The 18232-nt window shown below is 58.7% G+C and overlaps 2 protein-coding genes across 3 annotated transcripts in view; one reads left to right on the plus strand and one right to left on the minus strand.

The window, feature by feature from the left end:
* TP53BP2 (tumor protein p53 binding protein 2) overlaps positions 1 to 5265 on the plus strand; it is a 54602-nt gene extending 49337 nt beyond the window's left edge. For both annotated transcript variants that reach the window (XM_040636145.1, XM_040636146.1), the window contains 2 exons: positions 2143 to 2342; positions 4497 to 5265. In XM_040636145.1, coding sequence (XP_040492079.1) covers positions 2143 to 2342; positions 4497 to 4538 — 242 coding nt within the window. In that variant the 3' untranslated portion in view covers positions 4539 to 5265. The remainder of the gene's footprint in view (positions 1 to 2142; positions 2343 to 4496) is intronic.
* Positions 5266 to 8351: 3086 nt separating this feature from the next.
* Positions 8352 to 18232, minus strand: part of CAPN2 (calpain 2) — a 41504-nt gene continuing 31623 nt past the window's right edge. Inside the window, exons 11-21 of the mRNA XM_040636147.1 lie at positions 18199 to 18210; positions 17078 to 17289; positions 16190 to 16226; positions 15357 to 15422; positions 14368 to 14425; positions 12867 to 12931; positions 12322 to 12390; positions 11749 to 11827; positions 10768 to 10884; positions 10481 to 10539; positions 8352 to 9241 (exon numbers count right to left, since the gene is read on the minus strand). Of these exons, the coding sequence (XP_040492081.1) occupies positions 9218 to 9241; positions 10481 to 10539; positions 10768 to 10884; positions 11749 to 11827; positions 12322 to 12390; positions 12867 to 12931; positions 14368 to 14425; positions 15357 to 15422; positions 16190 to 16226; positions 17078 to 17289; positions 18199 to 18210 (798 nt within the window). The 3' untranslated portion in view covers positions 8352 to 9217. The remainder of the gene's footprint in view (positions 9242 to 10480; positions 10540 to 10767; positions 10885 to 11748; positions 11828 to 12321; positions 12391 to 12866; positions 12932 to 14367; positions 14426 to 15356; positions 15423 to 16189; positions 16227 to 17077; positions 17290 to 18198; positions 18211 to 18232) is intronic.

Consider the following 18232-nt stretch of genomic DNA (forward strand, 5'->3'; position numbering starts at 1 on the left):
TCTGGATCGAGAATCATTTTGGTAGACCGACATTTTACTATTTTTTAATATATACTTTGGTATATGAAGTGTATTGGCCATCTTGAGCTTTACCTAATTATGGAATCTGATTTTAAAAACGTGTAGGGACGTCCGACCGGAGGCTTTACTTTTTGGAACGTATCAGACTCCAAGAAAGCGAGTTTCTGCCGTAGCTCTTGAAATGACAACGGCCTGGCTTCTCCCTGTCGCGTCTGGGGGCCATGCCCTGACGTAGCCCCTCACGCCTGTGGCAGCTGCGACTTTGACCCTGAATGTGTTGCACGTTTATCATTCCTTCCTTTTTAAAAATCCCTCTATCACCCGTGACTGAATCGTGCAGCTCCTGTTGTCTGGCTGTGCCCGGGTTTGTCTTCCTGGGAAGTCCGTCCCGCCGTGATTCTCCGGCTCGCGTTTCTGCTCGCGGTCCTTCCGGAGCGTCCTCGGCCCGGCCCGGTCTTGCTGTCTGCTCCGCCTGCGGCTGCGGCGGCCGTCCTGCCGCTCTCCCTCTCTCCCGCGGTGCTTCGGGCGGGTGTTCACTCGCGGTTGCGGACGGTCCGCTGGGAGGGGCACTGGCAGGTCCCAGGGATGCACGCCTCGTGCCTTTCCTGCGGGGTCCCCCTCTGACCCCTGCTGGCCGTGGGGTGAGAGCCTGCGTGGCTTCAGGTCACTTACCCAGTGACCGAGATACCGAGCATGTGCTCAGTCCCCTTAAAAAAATGTTTAAGCCATAATTTGTAACTCTTCGTTGGGCGAATAGCAAAGTAAGGAAAATTTTCTTCCATTCTTGATTTCTTGGAAATGAGACTGAGGTCATTTTTTTATTAGAATAGGATTTTCTAATTCTGACCAGATAGCTTTTAGTAAGTATTTTACAGTCATTCAGGTTTGCCCCGAATAATCTCGCTGACACTTCGGAGAGCTTTGTTTGAGCATGCCACGGTGCCCGGGGTTTCTCTCCTGCCCCTTCGCTGCTCCCGCTCCAGTCTGCTGGGGTCCGAGTTCGCACAGGGCGTCACCCTTGGAATCTCACAGTCATGTCTCGTTGAAACAGGGAGGTCGGAAGTGGAAGTGTCCCCATTAGTAGAAGCCTGACCCCTAGTCAGCAGAGCGTCTGCCGGAAAAGAGCAGCTCCGTGTCTTGTGTCCGTTTTGCCCAGAGCACAGTGAGACACCCCGGACTCCATTGGTGTAACTGATAGACGGATCAGAAGTTCGTAATTAAGTTCATTCTCCACGGAAGTTGAAAAAAAATCTGACCATTCAAGGGCAAACAGACACTTTCCTGCCTTTTCTAAACCCGTAAAGGTGAAAACAGTGTAACCAGCTCTGGGTGCTGAGGCCTCCTGACCTGACTTCTCCTGCTCGCCCACAGTGCCCCGCGCCTGTCCCCTGCCCGCCCCGCGCCTGTCCCCTGCCCGCCCTGCGCTGCCCCGCGCTCACCCTGTGCCCGCCGCATGCCTGTCCCGTGCCCGCGAGGGGAGAGTGAAAGCGCAAAGTAGGCTGAGTGTGCAGGTCTGTTTCTAGTGGAAGTGGACATTTGTGGATTTCCAGATATTCTGGAGTTCAGATCCTCGTGACTTTAGACTTGACTCCATGTAGACTTTTAAATCTTTTACTTTTAAATCTAAATACTTCTGCATTCTAGCATATCTTACAGTTTTCTCCCTCTTCCTTTCCCCACTTGGAAACGGGCAGGGACTGCTCGTTCCACACTGTTGTCGCGGGCTGTTGTCGCGGCTGCTCTGGGTTCCAGGTCAAGCATGAAGTAGTTTCTCCAGAGTTCCTTGGTCCCCTCGCTCAGTGGCAGCTGAAACTTGACAGCACAGTACTCACTCTTTTAATCGTCTGTACCCAAATAGTTCATTTTTTATTCCTGGGCTTGCAAGAGTTTCTGTACTCTGAGTCAGACTAGTTTCTGAACTGCCTTAGAGCAGATCACGGAGGCTAACACGTCTGGTGGGATCCCTCCCCTCCTGGGGCTTTGTTCACGGGGTGCTCTGTGCGGGATCTCCAGCATTGCAGCGTGTGCCCATCTGTCCTTTCATGGCCTCGTGGAGCCGAGGGTTTGAAGGGCGGACAGTCTGAGTCACGTGTCCTGTGCGGTTACTTCCCGTCATTTCAGGAGTTCAGGAGAAAATGGGCATCATGAACAAAGGAGTCCTTTACGCACTCTGGGATTATGAGCCTCAGAATGGCGACGAGCTGCCCATGCGAGAAGGGGACTGCATGACCGTCATCCGGCGGGAGGACGAAGAGGAGACCGAGTGGTGGTGGGCGCGCCTGCACGACAAGGAGGGCTACGTTCCACGCAACCTGCTGGGGGTAAGTTATCCACACCGGGGGCGCTTCTGTGCAAGCCCGGGCTGCGCGGGGCCGCACTGTGTCAGGGGCTCGGTGCAGCCGACCTGGCCGCCCTTTGTTTGCGCCACATGGACTTTTGGAGTTCGGACAGTGTTAGATTTACACGTAGGGGAGGTTCCCACGTCCATGTCTGCTAGCCCCCCGAGGTCAGGGGTCCTGCTGCTTACCAGGCAGGAGGAAGGTACGTGGGGAATGTTTTCTACAAATGCCCCGTCTGCTCACGCCAGGATCTGTGGAGCCGGCAGACAGAGCCTTCTCTCCTGTTGGGTTTTACGTTCGTTAAAAGCCAGGAAAACAGCATAGTGTGAGCGCGTGCAAACCGGGGGCCCCACTGCATCCGAACAGAGGCACTGCTGGCCTCAGCAGGGGGCTCTCGGGAGCATTTGCAGGGAGGAGGCGAGGAGGACAGGCAGAGGGCAGGGAGTGGGAGTAACGTCCTGTGTGCGCATGGGTGGGAGCTGGCAGAGTGGGGGGGTGCCGGAGGGGTGAGAGGAGAGTCTGAACTAGAAGAGCCTGGGGGAGGCTGTCAGCAGCGCAGCTCCCACCTCCACCCCTGTATGCTCACCGCCAGGCGACCTGGGCACGGCGGGCGGCCCGGCGAACGCTGCCTCCTGAGACTAGGGGGTGTGTGTGACGGGCAGCGGGGGAGGTTTTCCTCGTCACGGTGGACAGACGCTCTGTGGCCCGAGCTGCTCTGGCGTCGAGGCCGTGACCCCGGGTTCTGTGTGCGAATACTCGCGGCGGTGGCGTTACTTGCCACGGTGTGGCTGTGGCGTCGGGACCTGGCTTCTCCTCCTGGCTCTTGTCTGTTCTTGTTGGCCTCGCGTGTCCTGACTGCTGCCCCCCCAACCCGGTTGCATGGTTCCTTGTTAAGTCAACCTTTGGGGCTTAGACAGTATCTGCTGGTGTGATTATAATGAAAATTCTGAAGAATAGATGGAAGTTAACGCTGAGCCGCAGAGCACGGGAAGCTTCCGGTGCCCAGACCAGACCAGTCCCAGCGGCAGAGAAGCAGCCCGGCCGGCAGCCACCTCCCCCCGAACACCAGCAGCCCTGGCACTTGTAGTTTCTGACCCAGGAAACCTTCTAACTGCCTGCTGATGGGAGTCTTTCACTCTACTCCTCTAACAAAGGTTTGGTGACTCATGGACCGGGAAGTGTCACTTGTCCCGGGTGTGGAGGCATCTGGCCTTGGCCATGGCCACCGGAGGCTCTGAGATCGGCAGACCCGACCCAAGATTTTCATGTTAACCCAGCATTTCAGTGTTCTCAGCCTTTTAGAAATCTCTTTGGGGTCAAAGTGGTCTCTAAGCAACTTTTTTAGGTTTCCTTGGAGGTTCAAAAAAAATGGAAATCACCTTAATGTTGAGTTTTTAACCAAAGGCTCAGATGGGAGTCTGGAAAATTATATCGACTACTGATCTCTCCTCAGGAAAACAATCTTTTGTACAATGTCGATCCACCAGTTAGTGTTCCGGTCTTGGCTGGGAGTCTGACTCTCCTTTCTTACAGCGAGCCGTTTCCTTTGTCGGGCGGGAGGGGGAGGAGGGCTTTGTGTAGTTTGCCAGCTGGATTGCTGGTTTGACCGGCTCCTGGCTTGCAGACTGCAGATCTTAGGACCTTCGCATGCCCTCTGCGGCTCTCGTTCGGAGAATACAAAAGCACAAAAGTCCACCAACAGAAAGCTCCAGTTGCCCTCCCTTAAATCGGTGGCCTTTTAGTCTGTGGCATTTCGTGGCTGACAGTCTCAGGTCCTATGAGAGTGTCGGGCTGTTGTGAGTGAAGTTGAGGGACCCCAGTCTCTCCTGTCCCCCTCGGGGTGGAAGCCTGCTCACGCGGCACGCTGCAGCCACCTCCCGCCGTCACAGGCCGAGCCCACGGGGCCATCGTGCCTTTTTATGTCCGTTCGCCACGGTGTTGTCTCTGGTGGGGAACCCCGGTGACCTTCGCACAAGAGTTGCCGAATGTGAATCTGTGTCCTCGGACAGCTCTGGGCACCTCTCGGGGCAGAAAGTCCTTTCCTTTGTTTCTCTCCTGTGACGCCAGCTCCCCCCCCATTACAATCCTGCGTGTCTGTCTCTACAGCGTGTAAATCGTTTCTCTCTTCTCTTGCAGCTATACCCAAGAATTAAACCAAGGCAAAGGAGCTTGGCCTGAAACTTTACGGAATTGTAGTTTCCGAAGAATTAATCTTTGTTATCACTAAGAAGAAGTAATGTGATTGTGTTTGGCAAAAATTTCACAAGACTGACTTTAATCACAACGTAACTGGAAAGCAGTGCAGAATGTCCTCTGGAAGAAAATGAAGGATTGGAGGATTTGCTGTCCGTGGGGACGTTCAGCGTGATGGAGCGGCACTCAGAAGTAAGCTGCCCGCACTGTTGGGGAATGGTGTTCGTGGAGCACTCGGGAAGATGAACAGTGACCGTCCTGGTTTTCTCGACAGATAGGGCCCTGGGAAGTCGGCTTCACGTCCTGCCTAGTTGGTGTTTGTCTGCACCTCCCCTGCCCCCGCCAGAAAGGACCAGTGCCATTGAGGCAGCACCTCTGCCTGTCCCCACCCCCCCATCAGGCCCCAGGGGACCCAAGGGCCTCAGGGGTGCCGCTTGCGCGGATGTTGTCAGCAAAGAACGAACGGTTGGTTGTCAGCAATCCCTTTATGATAGGAGTTCTTCAGAATTAGACGTATGTTTGAGATACTGAATCCAAGCTGTAGCACAGCTAATTAGATTTAGAACCTTGTTTTTAGGATGAATTTGAATCTATATTTATTGTCTTTTGTATTTTGGAAATTGGAGACTTGGTATATAGACTTACCCGTGATATTTGTCAAGATCATAGCTGACTTTAAAAACAATTGTAATAAAATTAAACTTTTTGACTCTAAAGCTTTTTACTGGTTTTAGTTTTTTGTGTCATTAAAAGCCTTGTTTAAAGTTCACAAGCTGTTGGGCGGCTTACCCTGTGGGAAAATAGTATTTATTTACCAGCCATGTGATTACATGGAAGAAGTGATTTTTTTACGTACAGAGAACTCGGTTTTGCAGTTGGTGAGCTCTGCGGTGGCCCTCGATAGAGAACCACGGGGACAGAGGGTCTCACCGTCCCTCAGCCTCTGCGAGATGGTCTCGGCCTCGTCTACGTCCACACTCATTCACGGGATGAAAACATACACAGACAGGAGCTCTGTTGGTTTCTGATGTGTTACCACGTTTGTGAATGGCTTTGGAACCCATTCTGCTTAGCAGAACTATTTTCATTTAACAGAAGCCACAAACGAACCAGTGCTCACTTTTTGTTGTTTTTATGAGCACCTAAATTCCAGCGAGAAGGCTGAGTGAAAGAACATCCTGGAGAAACAGGGACAATGGAGCTAGCAGTCAGAAGACGTGTGTGGTGGACGGAATTCTGACGATGCCCCCATCTTCCTGCCTCTGGGGTGACGGTGTTTGGAGCTGGGGCTTCGGGAGCCGAGGAGGCATGCCTGACGTCACCAGGCAGAGTCCCCCACCCCACCCCACCCCACGAAGGGTATTCGTGCCCTTGGAGGAGGAAGAGGTCGCGGCCATCCCCTCTGCCACGCACGGACACTACAAGAAGGTGGCCAGCTGTGCTCTGGGAAGGGTTCTCACCAGACGGCAGATCGGTTGCACCCTGATCTCGGACCCACAGCCTCCGTGGCTGAGAGGTAGGTGTGTGTCATGTGAAACCCCGGGCCGTGGGGTTTTGTTCTGGAGCGGAGCAGACTAGGAGTCCTGGTTATCCGGCCAGACGCTGATCTAGATGGTTCTGTGAGGGACTTTTCTGATCAGCTGACCTGAGGACAGGGAGGTCACCCTGCACTGCAGGGTGGGCGCAGGAGAGGTGTGAGGGGCTCAGTCTGCCATTGCCGGCCACGAGGAGGAAGGGGTCACGTGCTAGGGAAGGTGGAAGGCCCCCCGCCGACAGCTGGGAACCCTCCCTCAGGTCTCTGCTGGGACCGGCCAGTCCCATGGGGCGGGCTGGGACTCCGGCTGCAGGACCGTGAGGTGATGGGTGTTTTAAGATTTTATTTTTAAGTAACGTCTACTCCCAGTGTGGGGCTGGAACTCACAACCCTGAGATGAAGAGTCGCGGCTCCTTCAACTGAGCAGCCGGGCCCTGGGAGACGGGTGTTTAAGCCGCTGAGCAACCGGTACCAGGTACCGAGGGGCTCTGGGCCTGGTCTGGCGCTTCCTAACCCGCCACGCGACCTTGACCTTGCCGGGGACACGCCTTGCGGCAGCACCACCTTCCATAGCCACACCGGCTGCTGTACGTGGAGGGGCCGGGAGGTCGTAGGAATTGCTCGCATGTGCGGGAAGGGGAGGCCTGAACGTTAGTTAGGACGCGATCATCCGTGTCCTTCGTCCTCAACTGAGAACATTTGCTGATTCTCCCTCTTTGTTTTTTCCTTGTTTATCATCAGAGCATCCTTGTATCAGAGGTCCTTCTAGAAATATCTGCAAAGACAGGGAGGTGTTCCGAGGCCGGGGGTCACGGAGTGGGGAAGGTCAGCGTTTCCGGTGGCCTCACAGCTGCGATTTCCTGTGCGGGGCCAAGAGCGCAGCAACTGTGGCTGTGGTGGTGGCGGTGCGTGAGGTGGTCGCGAGCACGATTTCCGTCGGCCGCGCACTACCCCGCCGCGTGGGGGTCCCAGGTCCGACCCGGGCGTGTGCTGGTCCCTGGTTCCCAGAGTGGCGCCCGTGAGGCACCTTCCTGGTGGCAGTTTTTAGAGTTTTGAAGAAGGGAGTAGGGCAGCTGGAGGTGGGCCCTGCTGAAGAGGGGCTTCTTGTGGGGGGTGGGGGAGGGACGCACGGAGAACAGAGCAGAGGGCAGAGGTCACCATGTCAAAGGCACAGGAAATCAGGAAGATGCAGCTGGTTCTCCTTCCCAGATTTGGGTACTGGGAGGTGGGTGGTGGGCCCAGGAAGCAGCAGCTGTAAGAGCAGCTGGGCCCAGGTGGCTGTAGGAGGGGAGAGGGTGGGAGAGCGAGGGAGAGAGGAGAGGGAAGAGGGAGAGGGGGAAGGGAGGGAGAGAGGACCGAAGAGACAGGAGAGGAGGGAGAGGGGCTGCTGGGCTTGGCTGGGAGGAGGGCGTGCTCCACGTTGGGGAGGAAAGGGCCCGCGCTCAGAGTGCTGGGATGCCATGTGCAGGGAGAAGTGCAGAGAGCCTGTGTGCGCAGCACAGAGACTGGGGGGCCTTGGGCCCCGCTTCCCATGGGTCAGAAGTAGAGGGTGTTGATGCACTAACGTCTACCTGTGAAGCAGGCGCTGGCGAGGGCTGCACTGTGTGGGAGAACCCCGGGAAGTTGGTAATTCTCATCGTCCTTCTGCGCCAAGTGAGGCAGACCTTCCCGGTTTGTGTCTCCATTATCTCCTCTACTGGGACTGGACAGGTGCCAAGTGAGCTGGTGAGCCGGGTCGGCCCAGCAGGTGCGGAGGGGCAGAGCCTGCAGCACGGACGCGGGTTGGCCGGGGTCTCTCCCCTCCCCGTGCGCCTGGCCTCAAAGTCCCCCGTCCCGGGCTCCTGCCTGTGCTGCCGGGAGCTGCTGAGTGGAGGACACCCCCCGCCCCAGGTAGGCCCAGCGCCTCCCAGCCAGGTCTGGGAGATGCACTTCCCTGCCCCGCTCCTCTGCTGGTTGTAGGGCTCCCCAGGGGTCACCGCCAGCAGGCTCGGACTTCTGTGCCTGTCCTGTCAGCCCCCGTCTTGTCCCCACGCCGAGGCCTGCCTGGGCCTCCCTAGGGGAGACCAGATGCCGATCAGAGTGGCACCTACTTCGTGGCCACTTACGAGCTTCTGAATTGGATTAAGAAATCGTGTAGTTACCCAGGAAAGGGGAGTTAAGCTGCCTTTTCCTGTTGGGAGGGGAACTCCGGGGTAGCAGGCTGTGACCCAGTGTGCGCACAGACCCCCGCCGGGCCCTCCAGGAAGGACAGCACCGCGCAGGACTGTCTGGGCGACTCTTTATTAACAGCACGTGTGGAAGAAGGTAAGGCAACAAGGCGGTATTTTCATAATGCTGCTAGCGTTTTCCCAGAGTGGAGCCAGGGGACCAGCTCCCAGCCATGTCCCTCCTGGCTCCACGCACAAGCAGGGCAGGGGTGACGTCCGGGCAGCGAACGGCGGGTTCTGTCCCTGACCGCGATCGGCTCCGCCCCCGGGCCCCTGCGCTGGTGCAGGCTTCAGGCAGCTGAGCCAGAACTGACTCCCCGTCGGAGCCCAGACCGCTCAGGGTTTGGGCTAAGACACAGGTAACCGGTCGATTTTACGTAGATTGGTCTCTGGCGGGACCCACGTGATGGAGGTGTGCCTTCTCGCCTGGCCCGTTCGGATGCCTCGATAAGGCCGCTCCGCGATGCCTACTGGTTTCCCTTTAACTCCGGGGACACGGACTGCTGTTGGCTCAATGTCACAGCTGCATTTCTAAACCTGAAGTTACTTTAAATATTCCCAGTATTCCCAGCAGGGACTTTGTGTCCTTGGAGACAGACTTCGTGTGTGGTCAGCTGTTAAAATACCTCCCTGCGTTGTTTCCCTGGTTGAATATTGCTACAAACAGGAAAGTGTGTGGAAGTAAACCAGGCAGCAGTTCAGGGTTTGAGCTTACCAAGGATTAAGTGACTCTGGCGCTTAGGATCATGATATGCAAATCTTTTACTTTGAAATCTGAAAGTTCTGCTATCTCAAAAATGCATCTTTATGCTCAGCTATAATCATCAGTTGAAGTAAGTGTTCCCATAAGTGCGAGGCCCAGATAAAAAGTTTCCCCGTGGAGGCCTAGTGCTGGGCTGTCTTCAGGCGGATGGGTTATGGCTTCAGAGGACCGAGAAGCAGAGCCACTGTGAGGAAGAAAACAGCCATCAGCTCCGAGCCCAGGTACAGAATTAAAGGCTATGTATGTGCCCGTGGCGCCTCCCAGAGACCTGAGTGCAGCCCGAGAAGCTGAGGAGGTTGAGGGCCTCCAGCACAGGCTCTCGGCGCCTCCGCGCCACGGGCCACACAACGTGCGTCTGGGCTGTGGCTCTCCCTGAAACCAGTGGCTTTCGCCCTTGGTCTCTGTTGGAGAAAAGTGCGAACTCTGGGACGGACCTGGACCCCCGGCTTCTGCCAAGCTCCCCACAGCACAGCGGTCATCCGAGCAAACACCCGAGCCTCCGCCGTGGACTGCAACCTCAGGGTGGGTGTATTTCCCAGGGACATACAGTTGGACAAGCAACTTAGCGTTACTTGTAATTGGCTCAAACAGATTTTCAGTTGGCTGAAGCCCTTTACGGTGCATCCGAGCAGGTGGACGCCTGCTGAGCCGCTGGCTTCCTCCAAAGTGCAAGGAAAAGAGTGGCCAGGCCCTGACTCCTGTCCCACTTGCCACCTGGCTCCTCACTGGTACGTGGGACCTGGTCATTCCCGTGGGCGCCGGCCCCCTGCCCAGCCCTTGGGCTGCCCCGAGCTCCATTCCCCTGAGAGCAGAGGAAGTGTACGGCCCGGGAGCACAGGCGTACCCTTCCTCCTGGGGGTGAGAGAACATTCTGGCAGGATGACCAGAGAACACCTCGCACTTTGCTTTTCAGGGAACCGGTGTCCCCCCCTCCGTGTGGCTTGACGATCATCTCCCAGGGGTCACTGCGCGGGCTCCAGCCTCAGGAGCACAGTAATCCCATACCCCCAGCTTAGTTACTATCGGGGTGTTTTGAAAGGAGAAGGAGGAAGTAATTTGCTCTGAAGGTATTTTAAGTAGATCTGCTCTAAGAATGACAGATCTTCCCAAACCCACTTGGATTTCCTCCAGAGTTTTATCAGCTCCGCCGCCCGTGCGTGGGAATCAGCGGTTCATTTTCCTCCGAGGGACCCTGCAGCCCCCTCTTCCACTGCCTACTTGAGGCAAAGCTGGTGGGAGGAGGGACCTGAGGGTCAACAGCGTGCCAGGAAGGGGCTGCCAGCGACAGTGCGGGGTGGGATCTTAGAGCCCCTTCCAGGCCGACTCCCCCACCCCCGGAGATCTGTAAGGGGGGGCTGTAAGCAGCAGCCCATCAACCCCAGGTCCCCGTCCCGAGGGAGGGGCGTGTGAGCCGCGGACTTACAGAGATGAGGTCCAGCTGTATGGTCCCGGTGTTCTCGGGGTCCAGCTGCTTAAAAACCCCTGCGGAGAAAGAAGGGCCGTCCCCCATGAGCGAGCCGAACAGAGACCGCACTGTCTTCCCCGTTTGTCCCAAGCTGCTATTCCTGCCCTCCGTCCCCACACTGGAGAAGGATCTTCATGGTCAACTGCAGACGTGTCCCGGTTCACCCCCGATCTCACCCGAGGCAAAGGGTGGGTGTCTTCACCCCAACAGGACGGAAATGGGTCTTTCCCCAAACAGCCACTTACTGAACAGTGTTTCCAGTCGCACCAGACACCGGACAAAATTGTCGAAGTCGATGATGAGCTCGTCATCTGCGAAGCGAGCGACGATGACCTGGTGCAGCTGACAGGGCAGCTTGAAGCCTGCGGCGGGACGAACAGGCACCCGGCTCGGGGTTAGTGTTGGACGGTGCCCGCCCCTGCTCCCGCGCCACCAACAGACGCGCAGAGGTGGCCCTTCAAATCGCAGCAAGCGCTTCTGTCCCTTGGTGCGCTCCTGGGGGACTGTGGTGCTTCACAAGGCCGGAGCCGCCTGGGCCTGCCTGGGTCCTCACCGGCTACATGAGGCTGCCCTGCTGCTCGTGCTTCCTCTCCTGTCTGTCTAGCCCTGAATCACCTTGGAGACTAGACTCTTCCTGGATGCGTGTGGCAGGAACCGTTCATCGTAAACTAGCACTAATTCTCGCCCTTTCCACAGCGGAATTTCTAACGGGCCTCGGCTGCCTGAAAGGGAGACGTTTCCCACCTGCCCTGCAGCCGGCTGAGAGCCCCTGACTAAGCCCTGCCAGGGAGACGTGTGCCCTGAAAGGCAAGGAGCCTGTCCCTCCCTCCGCCATCCACCCGTTGCCAGGATGTTGTGACGGATGTTGTGACGGCAAGCCAGCGTGGTCCCGCGGGAAAGGGAGGCACCGCCCCTTGCCCTTGGACCGTCTGGGAGAGAAAGATGGTTATTTGGGGTCTCTGTGGCAGGATTACGTCCCAACCAGTAGAGAACCCCATGTTGTGTGCGAGGGACTTAGCAAAGGGAGCCCAGTGTGCTGAGAACTGGCTCTGCCCGCTCGACCCACCAGGCTCTCAGAAGGAAACTTCAACTCAAGAGGGCACAACAGGTGTTTTGTTTTACCAGTTAGCTTTTTCCAGGGGGAGGGAAAGCATGAGCCAGCACCTGCTTCACGTAACGCAGAGTAAGCGCTCACGTGTTCTACGTCTAAAACAAACCGTCCTTACCGGCCTCTTCCAAAGCTTTCCGCATCTCATAGGAGTTCATGGTGCCCGACCGGTCCACGTCGATTTCCCGGTAAATTTTCTGGAACAGGCAGAACAGTTACAAGAACCATGACGCAAAGCCAGCAGGAGATGAATGAGCGCGTGCTGTGTGCCGCACGGGCCTGAAGCTTCCTAGCTCTGACTCTAGTCTGGCCTTGGAAAGTCACCCACGTTTCTGCCTTAAATAGCTAACAGCGCCCCCTCTGTGAGCGGGCTCCTGCACGTGCCTGTCGGTCAGCCACCGTGGGCCCGTTAGGATGTCAGTTTTGTGACTGGGCTGTCAGAAATCCAAAGGACCAAAGGCTACACGGCCTCTAGAGGATACTTTCAGGGCAGCTGGAAGGGGACCCCGTTTCTAGCCACTAGCAGGTGAGAGCAGGGAGCAGACCATGTCCCTTGCACAGGCTCGTCTTTGCTGTTCGCACCTGCCCATCCTGCCTCTGGGGGTCAAGTCCCACCCCTGGGGATGTCCCTCTGCCCTCACAGAGGGGTGCACGTGCACCCACGTCCCCGACAGAGCCACCGGGCGCTCACCTGGTACTTCTGGATCTTCGTCCAGAGAACGTAGAACTCCTTCAGCCCCAGCTTCCCGCTGCCATCAGACTGCCTGTCGTTAAGGAACACTCCCACAGCACGTCCGTGCGGGCGCCCCGTCACCCGGCTGGCACGGCGCCCACCGCGTGCTTCCGAGGAGCGCCAGCCGAAGCCCCCCACGCCGTGCTTCGGCCACAGCTGCGTCTACGGGCCGCCAGGGTGACACACAGAAGCTCCTTGCTGACTCTGGGCATGTTTCTAGGCCTTGTGTGGGGCAGCTGCCCCGGAGCAGCCGGGAGCCCCCAAGACCACCCCCCCACCCCCAGCAGCTCAGACCCATCCCGCCCAGAACGCAGCGAGGCAGGTGGGCAGGGGGCCCGCAAACAGAGGAAAACCACGACCAGAGAAGAGAGTCCCGTCAGAAACAGGACGGGGGGGGGACATTTTCCACAGCCCCTCAGGAAACCAGCCCGAGCTGCTTGGGCCCAGGCGTCTCCCACTCGCCTGAGCAGGACGGGCGGGGGCTCTGCGGCACGGAAGGATACGTCCAGCATGTCCACCATGATTTTGCAGGTCTCGATGCTGAAGCCGTCTGACTTGATGTCCTGGCCTAGAAAACAAAGGAAGAGTGATGGGAAAATCCCGCGGGGCTGCACTGTCCTGAGAAACCCCCCAAGGACGGAAATGTGTGTCTGTGCCCTCCAGGACAGGGGTCACTTCACCGACTTCCAGTGTCACAGGGGGCTCACGCGTAAGAGGGAAGAGAGCAGAGCGTGTATTTGCCACGTTAGCCTGTGTCCCCGCAGACCGAGAAGCCCAAGGACCAGACTCTCCAGAGCCACTGTGCTCCACTAGGACAGTGGGGTACAACAGTGGCTGGTGGGCGGCAGGAGACTCTTGTTACAAGTGGGGCTCTCGTTCCCCGCAGACCAGGAGAGACCCATCTTTTGTTACGCCCTTGCAAACGTTGCGCTGTAGCCGGTCTCAGAGCTGCTGCTGTGGGCACAGACCCCTTCTTGGGCCTGGGTGGAGGCCGGGGTCGGCGGGCGGCCAGGGAGGCTGAGTCCCAGCACGGCCTGGCTCTTCCCCGCCCACCCAGCCTCCATCTGTGCAGGAACAAGGCAGCTTTGACGGCCGCACGCCTGAACAGCTCTGTGACTTCACTCGTGCCTGGCAGCCTCCAGGCCAAACACCACCTCCTTGTCCTCACCCGGCCTGCCTGGGAGGAACCGGTTATGTGTGGATCCTGTGCCAGGCACACTGCCCACATGCCCTGGGATGGACGACCCGGCCAGCCTGGGCGCTTCTAGAGAATTTGCCTCTCTGTTGATGGTTGGGCCGGCTTCTGAGCAGTGCACGAGGCCACTGCCTTGGACACAGCAACGTCCGGGCTTGCAGGGGCTCGGGGGTGACTGTGGTTCTCATGATGAATTGAAGGGGAGGAAATGTGTCCCCCGAGGCTGGACTGCACTTGGGTCAAGGAGCCTGAAGGCCCATGGGAGGCACTCCGGCTCCGCCCCAGGCCCCACTCCCACTTCGCTCGTTCCTCCAGCAGACCCAGCAGCCGCCTCCACAGCTTTGGAGTCGCTGGCCTGGCTCGTGGGCCCAAGCCAAACGTCAGACGAGGCTCCCTGGCCCACACGCTGGGGAGACACTTCCTGAACTGTTCTCGTGGCTATGCAGGGAGATGTGGGCTCCATCCACGACCCCACTAAATACAGCCGGGGCTTTCCAGCCGGTGGTCGGGGCTGACTCAGCCCTCCTTACCCGGCGCCCCTCATTGAAGTTGGGTAGCGATCCACCCACTTTACAGGTGAGGAAAGAGCCCGAGGCGTCACGTGCCTGGGCTTAGAGCAACAGCCCACCAGTGGTAGCAACTTGGGTGCGACCTCTGACCTCCATCTGGACACTTTTGTTGTTTCACCGGGGTGCACAGAGCCACCTCTGCCCAGTGCGGCAGGGGCGGACACAGGTGTCGAGGCGGGAGAGGGTGGTGGAAGGGCGCGGGGAGTAGCGGGACCAGGGACCCGCCAGGACGGCACTTACGCTTGGCCAACACTCTCCTTAGGATGGTCTGCAGCTCGAAGGCAGAAATCTCCGCGTCCTGTGGACATGAAGCAGGGTGGTTACACGGGCCGCAGACCTTGGAGACTGGCCCTGGGTAGGTGCACTAGGTGGGTCTTGGCGGGGCCTGTGAGGCCACACGTGAGCGGCACGTGTACACCTGCTCTAGGGGGACGTCAAGCGCCAGTTCCGAGCTCTGGAGAGCATCGTGGCCCCACGTGGCTTTCTTCGTTCAGCCGCCTTCCTCCTCTTTGAAACTCAGATCTGGCTTCCTGTAAAGATGGTTAGGACCCAGCTCCTCCAGGAATTGCCCGGCACTCTCTCTGTGGTCACGGCTCCTGGAGTGGTTCAGGGACCCCTGTGTGTGCACATGTACTGTGTAATGGGGGGGGGGGCAAGCCCCAAGATTGGCCGCAGTCCTTTCTGCTTCCTGGGCGTGGGGGCAGGACATATATACGACCCAACCAGCGACCAGGAGGGGAAAAAAGTCTCTGTCCCTTAGAGACCGGGATGGAGGGGATGGAGGGGATGGAGGGGAGCACCTGCTCAGTACACTGATGGGGAGGCCCAGGTGAGCCGGCTTCCTGTGCATGACAGAGGAGGGTGCCAGGTTCCGGACTGGCGGGAACAGCTTACAGCAGCCCGAGGCCCACGTGGCTCAGGCAATCAACACAGTAGAGATTTGAAATCCTTCTGTCACCCCGGGATATCTTCGTGAAAATCAAGGATAAGGTCTGAGCCCCACGTCCCAGCTGGAGTGGAAGAGACAAGAGCCGGAACCCTGCGGCAGGAGGAATATGGGGCCAGAGCTGACCGCGAGCTGGCAGCCCCGCCACGGGGGCAGGATGTGGGCAGGAGCCCTAGTTCCAGCACGATTCCTCTCTGCCCCTCTGAATCGGAGTCTCATGAGGATGAGACTGTCCCTTCCTCTGCAGCGGCCAGAGCGTGTGACAGAGACTGCGGACACCCACCTCGCCTGCCAGCTGGGCAAACAGCCTCCTGAACCCGTCGTCAATGTCATCCTCGCTGGCGTCTATCTGGAAGGGGAGGCGCAGGGGTGGGAGCAGGTCAGAGCCAGGAAGGGCCCCCCCCCCCCGCCTGCCCCGCCTCCCACAGGCCTGAGACAAAGGACAGTGTGAAGAATGAAGGAAGGAGTTTTTCTAGTGAAGACACGAGAGGGATGGAAACTCTGGGAGGAGTTAGTGAGCACCTCACAGTGTCTTCTCTGACCTGCGACCAGAATGGCCCTCTGATCTACGCTAGTGGGGATTCAGAAGTGGAGCCTAGCCAGAATGTTCTAGAAGGCCTATGACAGCGGCCCTCTGGGACTGTTCCGTCTCTCCCTGGGGATCCAGGACAAGCATGGCACTTCAGGGACTGAGGAACCTAGAGTTTTCAGGTCCAGGGACAGCGGGAAAGCCTCCCGTCCTGTTGGTGGCAGTCTCCTCCCTCGGCTCTGGGTTTTTTTATGGGTGGGCCTCGTTGGAGACCCCGAACTCCCCGGAGTCACCACTATTTCAACTGCAATTCTTGGAGCCCTCAGGGCCTCAGGAACCTTATCGTCCCACATTTCATTTTACGAATAAAGAAACTGAGGCTCAGGAAGGGGAGTCATGGGAACCCCGAGTCCCACACAGCGGAGGCGAGGGCCATGCGGTGGCCAGCACAGGTGCGGGAGGCAAAGCCTAGTCTTGAGCTGTGGGCACAAAGTCCTAGGGCCTCCTAAACCCTAGTGATTCTGTGTTGTCGTTCTGGGCCCTGGGTCGTCGGGGCAGAGCAGGCGGGAGCCAGGGGCTGCACATACCTCGTCAAGGTTGGCCTCGATCTCGTCGTCGACAACCCTGGAGACAGAAGGAAATCGTGTCACCAGAAGGGGTGTGCTGCCAAAATCACGGCCCACGTGGAAGTGCGACCGCACGTCCCCGCACAGCAGAAACGAAAGCAGGAAGCGAGGGGCATGGCCGAACATGGGGAGGCAGAGGGCCTGCCTCGGACCCACTCCCTGGGTCCACGGGAACGTTTGTCACGGTAAATCTCACACGGAGAAGCACACGACGTCCCCGCCGCCTACATGCTCTGCTCTGGGCTGGAGAAGGCGGGCACCCCGAGGCCGGGGTGTGGTTACCGCGGAAGCTCGGGCAGCGCTGGGTCATCCCCCACCAGGCCGCCGAGAGTCCCGTCTGCTGTGCCCGCAGAGGCCAGCAGGCCCACGGCTGGGGTGGGCCGGCCTGTCGGATACACGGTCCTGGGTCTTTGACAGGAGCACATGGCAGGTGCCATGTCCCTGCTTCCCATCGGCTCAAAGCCTTTGTGGTCTTTCAGTAAATCCCCTTTTGGTTAAGCTGCCCCCCGTGGATTAGGTCTCCTGCAATCAAGCGCCCCACCGAATATAGACGCGGTCGAAGCGGCAGCTTGACCAGAGGCTGCTGTGACAGGAGGCCGTCCTGAAGGTGGCATCAGCGGGAAAGGGCCTACTGGCGTCCAGTGACCACTGACGCCGTCACTCACACCCCGGCGCTCGCGGGCTCTGGGCAGGAAGGGGTTACACCCGGGCTCTGCGCCTGACGAGTTCACAGTCCCTGTCCTTACAATGAACCCGAGAACCTGATGTCGCAGACACAACTGTGCTCAAACCTCCCCGCCAACCCCGCTCAGAGGACACCCGCGGGGACGGGGAGGGCGGGCCACCTACTGGTAGTCGGCTTTCTTCTCCGAGAAGACCCGGACGCAGAAGTCCCCGTCCTTGTTGGGCTCGAAGGTGGAGGGCACCAGAACGTACTCCCCGGGCGGCAGCTTGAAGCGGTTGAGCACCTCGCGCAGGTTGATGAAGGTGTCCGAGCGCTCCCTCGCTCGGTGCGTCAGGAAGAAGCTCCTGCTGAGGTGGAGGTTGGTCTGTCCGTACATCTGATGGACAAACAGAAACGGGGGGGAGTCGAAGGCACAGCGTCTGGGTCGCTCCACGCTAGAGAATGAATGGCCTGGGGGGACTCAGAGGCGTGCGCCACGGGGGCCCCACGTGTGCCCAGCTCTGCAGAGACACCCCATCTGCACACGGAGGTCCTCGGCCTTCCTCACGGTTACTCGGATGTGCGTGGTGTGCGACACACAGAAGCGAGGACAGGGCCTGACCAGGGAGGGCAGTGCAGCTCAGCTGTGGTCACGCGGCGCCTGGAAAAGCCCGGCGTGCCACAGACGGCACCGCCTGACCACGGCAGAGTGTACCGCCGGGGGCCTGAGCACCCCGCGTGCCCCCCAGAACAGCTGCGGCCCTCACGGACCCGCGAACGCCAGCTCTGGGCCTGCTGTGTGCTCTCACGCCCTTCACTTCGCCCCTACGGTCCCTCGAGATGGATGGTTGGCCAGTTTTACTGAAGAAGTAACCAGGGGTCCAGAGAGGACCCACCGCTTGTCTAGGGTCACACAGCCTGCAAATGGCAGAGTTGGGAATTGGGTCCAGGCCTCCCTCTGGGCTCCCACGCTATATCCCAGTACAGCCTGTGGGGTTCCTCGTTCCCCTCACGCTTGTTTTTGGAGAGATTTACTGGACTCTGTGAAGAGGCGCCAGAGGTCCCAGGATCACATGTCGTCCACCCAGACCTAAACCGAACACAGGCCCCGCGGGGACTTCCTGGGAGACCTGGCCCTGAGCTCTGACCGGCAGCGTGTGGGACCCCAGCCGCCTCACCAGGGCCCAGAGGGCACGGGGCCTCATCCTTCTCAGCCGCCGGCCCCTGCCCAGGCCTCACGAGACCCCCGAGCCGGCGGTCTAAGCCTCGTGCCTGTTGCTGACCCCGCGCCGTCTGCCGGACGTACCTCCTCTGGAACCTGCAAGGAGAGAGAAGGCGCT

Source organism: Ursus maritimus, unplaced genomic scaffold (genome assembly GCF_017311325.1).
Source record: "Ursus maritimus isolate PB19 unplaced genomic scaffold, ASM1731132v1 scaffold_2, whole genome shotgun sequence".
NCBI lineage: Eukaryota > Metazoa > Chordata > Mammalia > Carnivora > Ursidae > Ursus > Ursus maritimus.